At 31.7% G+C, this 17,110-nt stretch overlaps 1 protein-coding gene across 4 annotated transcripts in view; it reads right to left on the reverse strand.

The window, feature by feature from the left end:
• Positions 1–17,110, reverse strand: part of LOC145263080 (uncharacterized) — a 78,079-nt gene that overhangs the window by 25,472 nt on the left and 35,497 nt on the right. The window contains exons 4-10 of one of the 4 annotated variants that reach the window (XM_080119955.1): positions 14,925–15,042; positions 13,911–14,101; positions 9,908–10,132; positions 6,626–6,699; positions 3,453–3,621; positions 405–703; positions 152–286 (exon numbers count right to left, since the gene is read on the reverse strand). In XM_080119955.1, coding sequence (XP_079976081.1) covers positions 152–286; positions 405–703; positions 3,453–3,621; positions 6,626–6,699; positions 9,908–10,132; positions 13,911–14,101; positions 14,925–15,042 — 1,211 coding nt within the window. Of the gene's footprint in view, positions 1–151; positions 287–404; positions 704–3,452; positions 3,622–6,625; positions 6,703–9,907; positions 10,136–13,910; positions 14,102–14,924; positions 15,043–17,110 lie in introns of all 4 variants that reach the window. The other 3 variants (XM_080119953.1, XM_080119954.1, XM_080119952.1) reach the window with 3 other exon arrangements.

The raw sequence follows: 17,110 nt of genomic DNA on the forward strand, positions 1-17,110 counted from the left end.
ACCGCTTCTGGTAGCAGCCACGCCAGAAGTAAGGAAGTATGCTAGCTGACTTATTATTAACATTAATATTAATTATGATTCTTAACGTACCAATGCACCGTCAAAGAAAATTGACTAAAATTCATATTTAGAGAAACAAAATATAGCTTACCGTGATCTCTTGCGTCTATCCCTGTCTCTTTCCCGATCTCCACCTCGATCCCGGTCTCGTTCACGTGACCGAGATCGCCTTCGTCGTTCTTTAGATCTCGATCTTGACCTTGACCTCTTCTTCCGTCGAGGCGATCTGAAAAACAAATCATATTGATCTTTCATTTATAATGTTTTACTAATTTTTCATGCATACAAAAAGAAATGCAAGATCAAGGATGTCCAAAAAAGAAAAGAAAAAGTAGGAGACCTACCTAGACCTTGATCGATCTCTATTACGGGATGGCTTATGGCGATCAGGTGCGTCATCAATCACAATAACATCAGCATTGGACATTTGGTTATAATGTCGGTCATGACGACTGTCCAATTCCATAATGTCGGGGAGATCATTTTGACTAGGAGGAGGTGGATATTGAGGCTCTGGCACATAATATGGCATAGGTGGATGATGCATATTAGGAGCCTGAGGCTGAATCATCTGAGCAGGAGGAGGTTGAGGAGGCATCTGAGGTGGTACAGGCATATGATGTGGGATTGGTGGAGCAACATCCTAAAATTAGAAATCAGAAAAATCCAATCATAAGACATATCAATAATAACTAGCAGAACGTGTGGAAATTTCACAGTAGTTAAACATTTTTAAAACACATAAAAAATAAAATGAAATGTATAAAAAATAGCAAATTTCAAATAAGTTTTTAGCAAATTCTTTTTTTAACCTTTTAAAGCTAAAAAGAATCGATTTAAAAAAATTTTTTTTTTCTATGAGAATTCAACACGTTTTATTTTCTAAATAATCTATAAAAGGATATATGTCTTTGTGTCTCCACATTTTCAAACTATCTTTTCCAATACTTTTTTTTATTATTATTGCATTTTCACCCCAAACAAGGCACAGTGCAACTTTAGTGTAGAGGGCTACTATCTGGTACATAATTGCAAGGATACTATGTAGGGAGTTGAGCAGCAAGATGTCTGTTTACATTACACTTGAACTTTTCCGTGTCAATACAGTCAGGGAATCAGGAATCCAGAAGGGAATTCCAAAGTCTAGCAGTTCTGGAGAAGAAACTGTTAGAGTAGAAGACTTTCGGGCATCTGGAGATCTCTACTGTGTAGGGGTGAGATTTTGCTGCTTATCGGGTTTGTGGGGGCATTTATGTTGAAGGGGTACGAGGGCTTGTAGTTTGCCAGAGCATCTACCATTAAAATACTTTTAAAACAGACTAAAAGTCGTAGAGTGGTGCTAGGGGCCTCAAATGATTGAATTTTTTATGGGACTGTCTTTTTATGTGTCTGTAGCCAGTTAAAATAGTTTTTAAAAAGGTCAAAAATGAGTAAAAATTGAAAATAAAAGTCCATTTTTCATTTTTAATCAGTTCACATGCGCGTCACGTTGGTACTGTAGTAACATCACCAGCTTTGGATGCTACAATTTTGATTTCGGTTCTAGCTGATAGCACCCAAATTCTTTTGACTTTTGAAATCATGACTATAATATACGAAATCTGGACAAAATAAAATATCATTTTTAAGTGTATTTTACGCCCAGGCAAATCCCCCTCCCATTTTTTTTTTTTATATAACTTACAAATTTAAATTAAATTTTGAAAATAAAATATAATAAAAACTTAAAGCTTAACATGACTTTTTATAAATTATAAGATAAAATAGCCAATTTGAAACTAAACAGACAACCATTTTTTTTGTTGTTGAAAATTTTGAGAGAGGAAATGGTTTTAATCATTTGATAAAGAGTGACTATAAAGGGAGGTAATTCGTTTCTCATTAATTGATGGTTGCCATAATGATGTTTTTTTTTGTGACACTGGACGTACAGACAAGTAAATTAATATTTAGATAATAATGTACCAAATTTAACTGTAGTATGTAAAAAAAAAAAAAAAAAAAAAAATTTTTAACATTTTATTTTTATAAATGAAATTTACTTTTTTATGGAATGGGTGGGAAGTGGAGTGGGGGTTACATTGTTAAATTTTTTCAGTCCATCAACCTCCTAAACATTAACGTTTTAATTGATGTGTCCTCCAATCATCTACAGGTGTATTATTCACTTTTCAGATGTCTCTTGCATTTAATTATAACTTGCTGTACTTTCAACGAAAAATGGATGAAAGTTTTGTGTTTGTGTCATTTGAATGGAACTAATTTTGAGTGATATTTAGACATGCACGAGACAAAGAATATTGGGCAGGTGAAACAAACACTGATCTTTTTTGAATTCGTTAAGACTATAGTAGGTTAGTTCCTTTACTTTCCACTTTTTTTTTTTTTTAGCTTGGCTCGTGTATGTATTGTATCATAAAGCTCCTTTTTTCTTATTTTTTGTCCCTCTGCAGTTTTTTTTTTTTTTTTGTAAACATTCACTTTTGGTTGATAATCTCCATTCTAGACTCCAATTAGGTGACAAATTTGCGATTTCATCAAAGTTGTGGACCAACCTTTGTCTTTTCTAAAGAGATTTTTTTTTTTTTTAAATAAAGTGTGTATGTTTTTTTTGGGGGGGGGGCATTTGGTTATTTTCGACTAGCTAAACTATTTACCAGATTTTCTAATGTGAAAGGTTCTTCTTATACTAATTATTTTTCCCTATTGTACAGATTTCATTCATCATTGTATGCGGATGCCATGATCATAAGCTAGTGCCACTAGATTTAACGTTGAAACTACCAGTAAGCTCCAGAACACATAGTACAGCAAAACGACTAGGACATGAGCTCCTGAAACAAAATCCACAACAGCTAGTGGAAGAAACTATAGTTTCATATGCATCAATTTGCATATCAACGAAGCAGACGTGGTTAGCAGTGTTCGAGAGACTAGTAGTGTCCCAACCTCCCAAGAAGTAAAATCCCACTCCTACACCGTAGAGATCCCTAGATGCTGTAAAGCCTTCTACTCGAATAGCCTTTTCCCCTCAAACTGCTGCACTTTGGAATTCCCTCCAGGGCCCCTGCTTCTCTGACTGTACTGATACGCAGAAATTAAGGTGTAATGTGAACAGACATATTGTTGCCCAACTCCCTAGATAGTATCCCTGCAAATCTGATCCCAAATAGTAGCTACTTGTGACTAAGTGGCCCTTGTTTGGGGTGAAACAGCAATAATAAAAAATAAAAATACTTCTATAACATATTTAAAATGGTAAATTTTACGCAAATGTAATAACACGTACACACGATACTATAAATTGAAGCTGTGTAATAATCACCCATAACAAACATGATTTGTCGTGTCGACTACAAATGTAATAAAATTATAAATATTGTGCGACTCACCTGACTAATTTGTTGATTAAATTCCTGTTCTTGCTGCTTTAAAAGTTGCTGTCGAAGTTGTTCTTGTATGTTGAGTTCATTTTTTAGCTGCTCTGTCTTTTTGATGGTTTGTGACATTTGATGAATCTGCTGCATGATGGTGGGATCATTTAAAATATTTTGGACATTTCTTAAAAAAAAAAAAAGAAAGAAATAAAATAATGTCATGATCGTCATATTTAAAAAAGAGACAACTAAATTTGAATTACAGATCTAAAATATCAGCCTTATAATGGCTATGATCACTAAAAACATGATTTTCTATATAAAAAAAACTGATCAATTTTCGTAATTTTGGAATATGACTAACCTTAAAACATAACAGGCGAAAAATATTTGGCAAATTAATTTACATATACCATTTTTTTTTTTTTTTTTATAAAGTTTTCAAGTTTGAAAAATTAAAAGCATTTTCAGCAAAAATAAATTTTAGATTTTTCATTATTTTATTAACTGGTATAAACAAAAAGGTACATATAAAATTCTCATGTTTTAAAAAAATTACATTTTTAGTTTTGTTCAACTTTTGCAATTGTGAGACTTTAGCCAATCTTTGCTAACTAATTAAGGATGGAAATCGGAGTAACAACCCCCCACTCACCATCCAGTCAAAAGTCTGCATATTTTAACTAAAAAACTACAAGAAATGCAGTCGAAATTTATTCATATTTGGATTCTTCAGACTACTGTTCTAATATTGAGTGTTACTTTCACATTTCAGTTGATGTAACCTCATAATGGAATTTGCACAGAATTTCTAACGAAACTTTTTATTTAATCCATGAGGGTTGCTTGTTCTCATTTCGTCAACCATGATTGGGTAGAAGTCTTAAATAATTTGCAATTATATTTTAAGTGTCGTCTGCATTGAGGATTGAACCTTCACCCCCAGAAGAACGTAACTCACAACTGAATTTTAACAAACACTTTATTCAAGGACCATGGTGTAGTACTCAGACATGGCTGAGAGAATGAGAGCAAGCTACCCTATGGATTAAATCAAGGGTTCCATTCAGAATTTTGTGCAGATTCTAGAGTTCAACAAGATACACCTGAAGAAGGTCAAAGGTTAAATCAAATGAAACGTGAAAATAAGATGAGAACAGCAGTTCAAAGAATCCAAATAATCCTCATCTCAAAAATTCAGAACCATAATAGAAATCTACTTACAATCACTTTTTTGTATTGCACTGTCTGATTTAATATTAATTACTATGTGAAATCAATAATTAAATGGCTAATAAGTTTTCCAAAGTTATGTCTTCAGATTACATACAATACATAAGCATCCACAATCTTCATTTTCAGGACATTCTTAGAATATATCTAACAGAATGTCACCTACAATTTTTTAAAACTCAAACACTAGCAGGACCCATGGAAATTCTAAGAAATGAGAAATATCCATGAACGAAAAATAAATTGAAGATTTGAAATTCCACGGAATCAACAAATGTTTTGATAAAGCTGATATTTTTTTTGGATAATGCCAAAAATTTAGGTTTTTTTTAGGGGATGAAAAAAAACAAAAAAAAAAAAACATGCAGCAAAAACGAATTTTTAAACATTTCTATGAAAATAGTATCCATTGTATTTATTTAAAATATAAAAGTGACCGAAAGGAGATAAATTAATAAGTACTACCATACTTATTACCATAAATGGTGACGCCTATGTAAAAAAAAAAACAAGTACTAAAAGTTTTTAATATTTTAGATGAGGGCTAATTGTTTCTATCACTTGTTTTGATTAGACTATTGTTCTCATCTTGAGTGTTATTTGTGCAAAATTTCAGTCGATGGAGCCTTCGACCATTGTCAAGCGCATGTTGGTCACCATTTTGGAAAAGAAAGGAGAAAAGTTACTGGCTCCATAGATGATTACCTATTCTTGGAGTTGTTTTTGTCTTTTTCACCATGGTTTTGTATGTGTGAAAAAAAAAAATTTGGTTGACAAACTTTATTAGAGTTACCTCCCTTTGTCAACCAAATTTTTATCCACACATACAAAACCATGATGAAAACAACAACTCCAAGAATACAAAACCATCCACTGAACCAGTAACCTTTCCTCTTTCTTTTCCAAAATGGCAACCAACATGCCTGATTTTGCACACTTAGATATACCAGTAATTACCACAGAAATGTACTGTTCTGGTCCTGTTTAGGAGGTCACCATATTAAGGTGAAAGAGTCCTGGCGTTCACTGCAAGCGGTTAAATTACATGTGTGCTCTCTGCTCGATGGCAGAAATGTCTGGTTTTCATATTGCCAGACAAATCCACACTATCATAGATATAGGGGTGTTAACTGCCGCAAAAAACGTACCTTTCTCAGTTTTACGATACAAATATTTTAAATTTCTATGCATGGAAAACCTTCTACTCTAATAGATTCTTTCCTTGAACCACTTTTATTCAGAATTCCATCCCCGACTGCATCAATCAACATGCAAAAATTGAAATAAATATCTTTCTGCACAGTTCACCACTTAGCGTGACACCTCCCCCATAACCAGGTCTCAGTAACAATATATCTGGTTTGAGTTGGGACAAAAATTGAGAGTTGGTTTTCATTATAAACTTAAAGTTAATAAGTTTTTATTGTATAAAAGGCAGATGGAATACATGTTTGAGGTATTACAATTAGGAAATCCAAATGTCCACATATGGAAAATGAAATGTAACAGATTGGAAGATATAAAAAGAGTAACAAAATAAAATTAAAAGATTAGGATTAACTACTTTACTAAAGAATTTAAGTGAACATTCAAATTAATTAATAGGATATTTTTTATAACTATGGCAGATTTAAAAAAGAATTAACAGATCATTTTTGGGAAGTATCAAATAAGACATTTAACAATTTAATAGATTTGATCTGTATGGTTACATTGGATTTTTTTCAAAAACTAAGCTTTTTAATGATTGAATTGAAAAAAAACAGTTTAAAAAGGGAAATCCTCTCAAAGAGACATAAAATAAGAAAGGAAAATATTTCTAAAATCAGTTTAAGAAACATTGAGACAGCCTTTTTTTTTGGGGGGGGGGGGGTAAGTTATAATTTAACTAGTAAGGTATCTGCATTATACAGCAATAATTTTGTTAAACTCATATATATAAAAAGCGGTCTTACCCGGGTATAATTTCATTAGTTTCGTCGTGCTTTTCATCATCGTCATCACTCTCACCATAATCAAAATCCAGTAACTTCTAGAAAGAAGTTAAAAAAAAAAAAGAATGAAACAATTTCAAATTTAAAATAAAAATAAATTTTAATTTTTTAAATGTCCATGAATTACTGATTTAACTCCTTCAGTCATCTTAGAAATATGATTTTCATTGAAAAACTTTATTCAACTTCCTTAAGATCATCTGTGTTTGAAATATGTTCGATAAACAGGACAGTACGACTACCAGACTTGCAGGACATCAAATTTACTATTTACAAGCATATTAAAAAGGTATCCAATACATTGGATCAGACGACTGTAGAAGTTAAATACATTTTACCTCGACATAAATTATCTCTTGACAAAGACATCTTTGATTCTTTTTAAATTAATGAAGATTATTTATATTCTTCCAACTACTGTTCTCATCTTTAGTGTTATTTTCCCAACATTTTGGTCAATGTAACCTCTGACCTTCAGGTGTATCATATCAAACTTGGGAGTCTGCACAAAATTTCAAACAGAAACCTTTATCTAATCGACTGGGGTAGCATGCTCTAACATTGTCAGCCATAACTGGATAGAAGTCATAAGTAATTTGCAATTGTATTTTGAGTGTTGCCACACAGAGCCTTCATCTTCCAGTAGAGCATAACTTACAACTCAATAACCAAGTACTTTATCCATTACGCCACGAATCCCTGCACAATAGATAAAGTACTATGTAAAATTAGGTTGTGCATTACACTCTTCAGAAGGTTGAAGGTGCAATCTTCAGTGCAGACTACACTCAAAATTCAACTGCATATTACTTAGGATTTTTACCTTTTTACCTAGACATAGCTGATGGAACGAGAGTATGCTATCCCCCCCCCCCCCAGCCCCCCGGAGACGAGAACAATAGTCTGAAGAATCCAAATACATGCAATAAATCCTCATCTAAAAAAAAAAAAAAAAAAAAAAAAAAAAAAATCCAGAAACAATAGTAGAAACATCTTTAGACAATTTATAATTTTTCAACAATATTTTTTACATAGCTAACTAGAATAACAAAGTTATAATTGTTAATTGCAACTTGATAATTTCTGGAGAAGACGAGAAAAAAAATTATATTTCTTCTAGCATTACATTCTATATTATTCTTATACACTATTTCTCATACCAGCATCACATGAGCCACATGTTTGCATTTGAAGAGACTTGCGAACTGTCCATTTTAACATCCTAATTGACTACTATTCAGAGTCAGTTATATCTCCAAGATAAAAAAAAAAAATGATTAATAAAATGCATTGCTTAACATGGACCCAGATTCAAAAGCCTACTTCATATCTTTAAAAGTAAATGATTCCATCAGACATTTCAAGTGGCTGCATGCCTTGTCTGGAGCGATTTCCATAAAAAATTCTAGTGGTTTCATACCTTGTCTGCAGCGATTTCCATAAAACATTTCTAGTGGCTTTATGCCATATAGCTAACATTACATTAGGTTTCATGTTTTAATGTCAACAGATGTTGCTTCTGATGTGGTTCACTTCCTATTTGAATTATTTTAACATTTTATATAATTCTATTACCACATAATATAGTGAGTAAATTTCTTTTTTCTGCATTTATTTCAACAATGCTCAATACAGAATTATGACAGTATAAATTAGTATTAAAATAAAAAAAATAAATAAAAAATTAAATAAAGCGCTTGTGTTTCTCTCATGGAATCTTCAAGCTTAGACTATTCCATGACAAAAACAATATTTTGAAAACTATATGACATTTTTAAATATAGACATCAAGTAGAATATTAGTTAAAAAAAAAAAAAAAAAAACACAGATTAAAGAAATTTACCGATTTTAACTTTATAAACATTTTCACTAAAGCTAAAAATAAGTTAAACTATTTACAAGGCTTAACATTTATGTACTACTAGCTGAAGTGCACTAAAATTATTTATTCCATATATGGTGACATATTTTAACAAATTCTTGCTTAATTACAAATAAGTTTCGGTGCAAGACCATAGTTCAACCTAAATAAAAACAAAAGCTAAAATGCAGAAAAATCTTTATGATGTACACACCTGTCACAAAATGAATATGTCATATTCCAAAAATCACAAACTGATCAAATAGGTCTTTTTTAACTAAGAAAATTTTTTTAAATGATTTTAAGTGATTAATGTGAAATCATTAGCATTACAAGGCTGATCTCACAAGTTTTAATTATTATAAAGTTCTCTGCTCTTGTTTTTTCAAGATGGCAACACTAGACAGTCCTATTTTGCTTACCCTAAAAAATGTTATTTTCTTTGTTATAAATAAAACTACCTGATCAATTTATGTGAATTTTGGTATATGATACCTTTGTTCCATAACGAGTAGGTACTTCAAAGATTTTTCTGTATTTTTTTTTTTTTTTTTAAGGTTAAACTGGATTTGCACCTAAGTTTCTTTACTTTCATATTTTTATGGATGATATAAAAGTAAAAAATCCTATCATTTTGCTTTCTAATTTACATACATGTTTTGGTATGTATAAATACACTATGTACATTAGCTGTAAACAGAGTCACTCTTTCTCTTAATACTCACAGACATTAAAACCTATTAGGATGGCTTAAGCAAAATAAAATGAGAACGGGCATAGGCAGCTAAGAGATGAGCAACATGTTCAGTTAATTACAAATTACAACTAATTAGAAAAATTTAACTGCAATATTTTTCAAACATAACTCAATTCCATAACTAAAAATAATTTTGTCTAGCTATAACAATTGTCAATAATTTCCATTACTCTCTATCAGAAGTTCCATGAGCATAATTTCTATCCTAGAACTATCCTTTTGATGAACACAATGTCTCAGCTGATTATAACAGCCATTTTCAAATCTAATGTAAACAAATTCTTATATAATTCAATCCTAAAATTCCACTATTACTAAATCATCACAGTGTTGTCTTGCCATCTATCAGACACTCATTACCCTTATTCTAGAGTAACCCTTGAACCGTGATAAGCATAGATTCCTAGTAAAGAATTAAAAAAGACTTACATGTAGACTTAATGTGTAGAAATCATTTGTATAGTCAGTTTGAAGAACTTCACCCATGTGCTAATTGGTTCTAATATTTTAAGTGCACATAGCTTTGAATTCCCTACAAAAACATGATGTGCAGAAAGAGGCAAAAGAGTTCTAAAAGAGAATAAAAAAAATGATTTTAACAAGAGTGAAGAGAATTTAATTAACCTTATTAAATCCAGGTTCAGGCGGTTTGGAATTGGAGGTTTTTATCTGATTGTTGAGCAATTGATTGGTCAGCGTTTGGATCTGAGAAAGAAGGTTACTGTCGATGATCGCAGCCGCCTGCTGTTGTTGTGCAGGTTGCTGCATCAGTTCCGTCTGTTGTAACAATTGTTGTTGAAGAAGCTGCAATTGTTGAAGCTGTTGTTGTTGTGCACTTAGACTTGTTGGCTGCTGTTGCAAAAGAAAACATCCAATAGAAAAAAAAGTCAAAGTTAGTAAAAAATTATACACATTTATAACAAAATAACTATCTACGGGGGTTGAAACAGAAAACGCACAAAAAGAAAAATGAAAGTGGCAAGAGAGGATTCAAAACTTTGCATAAGAATATGGATCCTTTTTAGGAAGCCACAACAACTAAAGACAGCTTCATATTATTTGGATTCTTAGGACTACTGTTCTCATCTTGAGGGATATTTTCTAAGTTTTGGTTGATGTAACCCTTGACCTTCAGATATATCTTGTCGAACTCGTAAATCTGCATGGAACCCTTTAATTGATGAGGATAACATTCTTTTTATCAGCAATGACTGGATAGAAGTCATTTTCAATTGTATTTTGAGTTGTCACCCACACTTAGTAAAATTTAGTTGTAAGTTACACTCTTCTGGAGATTTAAGGTTCAATCCTCAGTGTAGGTGATACTTGAAGTACAATTATTATGAAAATAACATTCAAGATGAGAACAGTAGTCCAAATAATATGAATAATCAATCTTCATCTCAAAAATTCAAAACACAAGGACATCTCATTCTAGACACAAATTTGAATCCTTTCTTCAGATTTATAAGTTAACAGAATTCATTTACGCAAAACATATCAAACGAATATCTTTCCTCTCCAAACACTTTCCATTTTTTGAATGGCTTGTTATTTCCATATGTTGTTGGATTCATTAATGCTCTTATGCTTAGCAATTGATTAAGACAACAAAACTATTAAACATTTTACTACAAACTTCGAGACTCTTTGATCACCATGTGTCTAGCACACTAAATAAGAAAACAAGACAAATGACTTTCATAAACATTTTCCAGAGCTACAAAAAAATATACTACAAACTGCATGTATAAGTTGTTGGCTGCTAAAACACTGCATTCTTTGGGCAATTATTTTTATAAACAGACAAAAACAAGGGTCAAAAAACAAATAACAAATGTTATTAAAGGCGAGAGAAGTTACTCTTCTACCTATCTGAATAAATTGTGTTTTAACTTATTTTAGAGTGTTTATTTATTTTGGATCACAAATAGTGCAGAATGCTGAAGTTAGAACGATAACAAAATGGCAAACATGAGGTGGTCATCTTCAGACTCTTGATAATCATTTAAAATTCAAAAATAAAATACTGAGAGAAATCTTCCAAGAAATGTCACTGACATTTATTAGTGGATTTCTACCAATATAACTTGGCATTACTTGTGTTTTGAAGTAAATAAACACGTTACGATAAGTTAAAATGCAAAAACCTTATCCAAGTAGGTAGAAGAGTAATTTAACTTGCTTTGATAAAATTTGTTATATATTCGTTTCTTGATCACTTTTGCAGTTTGTTGTCTATACCCCATTCTTCAAAACCTCATGCTTCCCAAAATTTGCCAAAACTACACTTGATGCCCCTCCTCTATACACACTTGTATACAGTGACTCATACCCTGTCCATTTCCCTGGCAATTGTAGAATAGGCTACATACTATACGTTCACATTTGAGCTGTGATGCACCTCAGCATGGAGCACAATGGTTTCATTATTTTAATCTGACAATAGCTAAAAAAGATAAAAATAAATATTAAAAAATTTATTTTAATATATATATATATATATATATATATATATCATTCAACCACGGTAGTGGTTGAATATATGCTTAAGTCCGAAATTGAATGAATCGAGACACATTCAAACCCCCACCACTAATTCCGTTCGCAACCAAATTTCAAACAGGTTATATAGTTGGATAGAACACCTCATTAGCTACATTTTGAAAAAAAAATTTCGAAAATTGGTTCAGTAGAAAAAAGTTACAACAAAATATGTGGGCTCACAAACAGGAGAGTACGTACATAAGTGACTAACGCTTTTTTTATTTTGCATAACTTTTTTTTGTATATAAATATTTTTTACTGCGATTTTGCCAATATGACATGTTAGCGTAACGGTTAGAGTACCGGGGGTTGGTGGAAAGATTTTAGGTTCAATCCCGTGTATCGTTTTTTTTTATAATTAAAAAACCGAACTTTAAAAGAGGATTCAGCATACAGTTCCATAGTAAAGGTGATAAAATCCCACTTTGGGGGTTCATTTAACTACTTCCCTTTTAACAGTTGCCCTCAGTAGTTCTACTTGAACTGTTCTGTGCCTCACCATATACTCAATCCATCGGATGAGTACTGGTGGCACATTGAGTTCTCGTAGCAACTTGAACATACTACTGAAGGGTATGTTGTCAAAAGCTCCAACAATATCTAAAAAGACACCGAGTGCCATCTTCTTTTTTGTTAGTTTACGCTCTATACAGATCACGAATTCATGAACTGCAGTCTCGGTAGAGACCCTGGCTCGGAAATACTGTGATTGAATGATAAATATTGCATAAATGTGGGTTTGAGAGCTAATTTTTTTTGACAATCATTAATAAATATTATAAATTTATATATTAATACAATAGCAATGCCTGGAAAAATCATGGATTATATGGAAAAATGCGCGCATGAAAAGTAATATTCTTAAGATTTTATTAAACCTGGAAAAGTAAAGGACAAGAAATTCAACCTGGAAAAGTAAAGAACAAGATATTCTAGTAAAGTAAAAAATAAGAATTTTTTAGACTTAAAATATTGCAGCTAAAAAATGAATTAAATGATCCTAATTATGATATAATAAAATTATTAATTTTTATGTAAATTATAAAATTATTAATTCCATCTACTAACTAACTAACTAATGAATTAATTTTATTCAAACAATTTTCACTGCATAAATATATGCAAATAATAGGGGGGAAATAAGTTCAATCCAGCGACTGACACCCTTTCTAACTCAACAATACACAACAACATATGCAAATAATAAATAAAATATTTATCAATATTCAAATTTTATTTTTAGCTGCAATATTTTAAGTTTAAAAAATTCTTATTTTTTACTTTACTAGAATATCTTGTTCTTTACTTTTCCAGGTTGAATTTCTTGTCCTTTACTTTTCTAGGTTTAATAAAATCTTAAGAATATTACTTTTCATGCGCGCATTTTTCCATATAATATATATATATAAAAAAGATACTTATGCTTATTAATTAAAACAATCCTTACTAAAGTGTTATAAGATTGCCATTTTATTTTATGCAAGTAAATATTTATATACAGAGCATAACTCGAGGTTAGAAATCTGAAATTGTGCAAGGTTTGGAAGTCATCCAACATCAGATAGGAGACTAAATCAAATATGGTTAAACCAACATATTTGAGTTGAAAACAGTACATATTTAACCGTCATGGTTAAAGAAGTATAAATTCCAAAGATCATGAAAAATTATTGAGTAGAAAAATTATTATAAGTAAAAATAAAATTTATTGAATTATCGAGTTGTACAACCAATTCAGTACAACAAACAAGGGAGATAACCCTCGATTTAAATAAAGGTAAGCCATCTTTAAACGCACTATTTGGGAATGTAATTGTGGCTGATATTTTTTATTTAAATTACTTCTAGCATATCATCCATTGGAGCATTTTTCATAATTTTTGGAATTTATACTAATTTCGCCATGACACGCAAGATGTAACGTCTTCACATAGAATGTGTTGATTTACAAGATCAATGATGTAAATGAACATCGAGAATTTCAATTTAGAAATGAGGGGGGAGGGGGCAACACCAAATAATCCTGCTAGTAGTAAATACGTTGCTTAATGTTGAGAAAATATTTGAAGGGTAAGCCGACCTTTTGAGTTTGTTGCAGTAGTTGCTTGACCGTTTCCAACATGTCATTTTGTGCTTCTAAGACACTGTTAGCTGAAGGGGCTTCTTTTTCATGCCTTGCTTGGCTTGAAGAATCATTCTCTCCAGACGGCTGAGTGGCAGAGTTGCTAGTCTTTTGGTTGCTTGACATGATACCAGTGACTGCTCGTTGGGCTGAAAGAGAGAAAAAAAAAAAAAGTTGAAAATTCAGTTGATATGAAATATAGTTTGACATGGATTCATTTAGACAATCAGTTTTTTTTTTTTTTAATTTTTGTTTTATATACGAGAAGTATTCCAACAGTAATGCCCCCATATATATTTTTTTTCACTCGAATGGAGAAGAGGGGGTTTAAAATTTAATTATGATGACAACTGAACTTATAGAAAACCAGTACAATGCAAAGTTTTTATTTAAAAAGAAAAGTTTATTTTCAATTTTTTGGTGATATAACATCTTTAGAAATAAAATTCGTTTGAAAATCTTACTGTTCAAACAACATATGGACTTTACTTTCTGGTGACTACATGCCACAAGAAATGAAAAAGAAAAAAAAAAGTGATTCTACTGCTAAACGTGTTATATCATCGAAAATTTGATCATAAACTATTTTTTTTTTTTTTAAATCCTGTCTTGTACTGGCTTTCTAAAATCACAGATTTGGATCAAATTTAAACAACGCTAACATAGAAAAAAAAATTCTTTTTAATCTTACATGCGTTAGCTGTTCCTATCAGACATTACCTAAGATGCAGTAAAGTTAATTTGTAAGGAAAAAATTAAAATTTGTTATAATAGAAAACACTTCTTTATATTTTTCTATTAAAAATAAGAGCTATTCCCTCGTTGATTTTGATTTTTCAGTTATGATCGAAAAAAAGTTACCTAGATCTAGGCAAGACTACACAATTATTTAAACTATAGCAAAGCAACTTAAATCTCACAAGTTCATATCTGTTTATATATATATATATATATATATATATATACACATACCAGAGGCTATCAATTCTGTGCTGGTTGGTTCTGCCGCAAGATCCAAAAGAGGCTGAATAACTTCTACTGGAAAAACTGCATTTTTCTGCCACAGGTTCAGTACACGGACGACTTTGCTCTACAAAAAAAATTTTTTTTAATAAGGCAAATTCTAAAGAAACTTTTAATCAATGGATTTCATTACAAAAGTAACGTCAAAACGAATGTAGAGGACTATCTCAAAAAAAAAAAAAAAAAAAAAAAAAAAATTTCATTTTATATATGTGGTAAATCTTTAGTACACAGAACAGACATGACCGACAGAACGAGAACAAACTACACCAGTGAATTAAATAAAGAATTCCATTTGAAATTCCATACAGATTCACTAAGATGGACCTGAGGAAGGTCAGAGATTACATCAGTCGAAACATTGTGAGAATAACATACAAGATGAGAACAGAAGTCCAAATAGAAATTATTAATCCTCATTTCAAAAATTTTCAAACCATACAAAACATTCTCTCTTCCAGAATTTAGTTCACATATTCCAAACTTTTTTATGTGAGTACATCCAAAAGACAACGCTTTTTCCATCAATTACGCTTTCGTCACAAAATGCGATCACAGAACAAAACAAAAACTGAAATGTTAGAATATCGTTTGTTCATTCAGATACCATTTTTTTATTTATTTTTTTTTTTATTTTACTTCAGCTAAAATTCTCAGAAATTAAGTGTCAACAACCCCCCCCAACTTCCTGGGGCTAACATTTGATTTCTATATGAGATACATAGATATTCAAATATTCCATTAAAGTTCTTTTTTACCCCTAAAACACTGATAAGTTAGTAAAGAAGTCGAGAACATAATTTTCCACTTAACAATTGACCATTCAAATATGTTATTGTACATCTTTCTTTTCGGTCTCTTGGTCTTACTGGATTCCACAATAAGACTTCATGTCTGGTGGTGTATCCAGCTTCAAGCTGTTACTTGAAATAAGATCACTTAGAGAAAGTTCATCATTTGTAGAAGCCAGTATGAGTTAGCTATACTAAAACAATCTTATTTGGGTTGCGAATACTGTTATTCAGAGTTTACTTGTAGAAAAAAGTATCCTCTGTCACCTTGTGTTCACTTAACACAACAGCACAATAATTAGTTAAAACTCATTTATCTCCTGAGATTGGCTTTGTTAGAGAAACAATGTCCAGAGACCAATTGGATGTCGTCTTCAGTGAATGTCTCCTCCGAGTGGCTGGACAATGACCAGAAACAAAAGGACAAAGTTAGGCAGGCGTGAAGAGACTCCAGAGGAGAAGCAAAAGTAGGAGTTGGAATTGAATGCTGAAAAGCAGGCAGAACTAGATGCAGTTCAGATGAGTGTGCCTCTTTTGCCAGTTAGGATTCTTGAGATTCTTAATACGAGACTTTGTTAATGGGGTTTGCATTTTGTTTTGGTCAAGCAAAGATTCAATGCTGCAAGTCTGTCATTCACCTAAGTAGACAGGTACCATTTGTAAATAAAAACAAGCCATGCGTGCGTGGTCTCCCTCTGGTGCTGCATGCGAGATGACGTCAGAAAAAAATAGTGAAGAAATGATGAATGTGAGAAGTGTGAAAGGCCAATGTTGCCTTCACATTTTCGCCAAGTTTCAGAAAAATCTAAAGGATGGGGCATAAGTGGTAAGAAGTCTCATTTTTTGCAATTTGGGGGCATTTGTGAGCCCTTTCGAGCTCCTGGGGACCCCGAATCACAGTGAAAAATGGACAAACTGTGCAGTTTCATGCCTTAAGACATGTATATTTGAATTCAGCACCATGGAAAAAACACTATATAAACATACATATCAAGTTTGTGAGTAATATGAAAAAAGAGCTCCAAAAAGGCATGTTCTTTTAGCCCCTTAAAGTCCCAGAGATGTGAACCAGAATTTTGCCAGGGTCACCCATACTGAATTTATATTAAGAACAATTGCTTCCACATTTTGGCCAAGTTTCAGAAAAATCTAATGGATGGATCAAACGCTATAGAGCAAAAAGTGTCATTTTTGGCCATTTATTTAGCTCTTTTGAGCCCCTCGGGATGCAGTGTAAATAGATAACAGTGCAGTTTCAGGCCTTAACACATGTATATTTGAGTTGACCATCGTGAAAAACCAGTATATAGTCAGACATATCTTTTGTTGAGAAATATGAAAAAA

This window comes from Euprymna scolopes, chromosome 38 (assembly GCF_053919585.1).
Source record: "Euprymna scolopes isolate OS-2025 chromosome 38, ASM5391958v1, whole genome shotgun sequence".
Lineage (NCBI taxonomy): Eukaryota > Metazoa > Mollusca > Cephalopoda > Sepiida > Sepiolidae > Euprymna > Euprymna scolopes.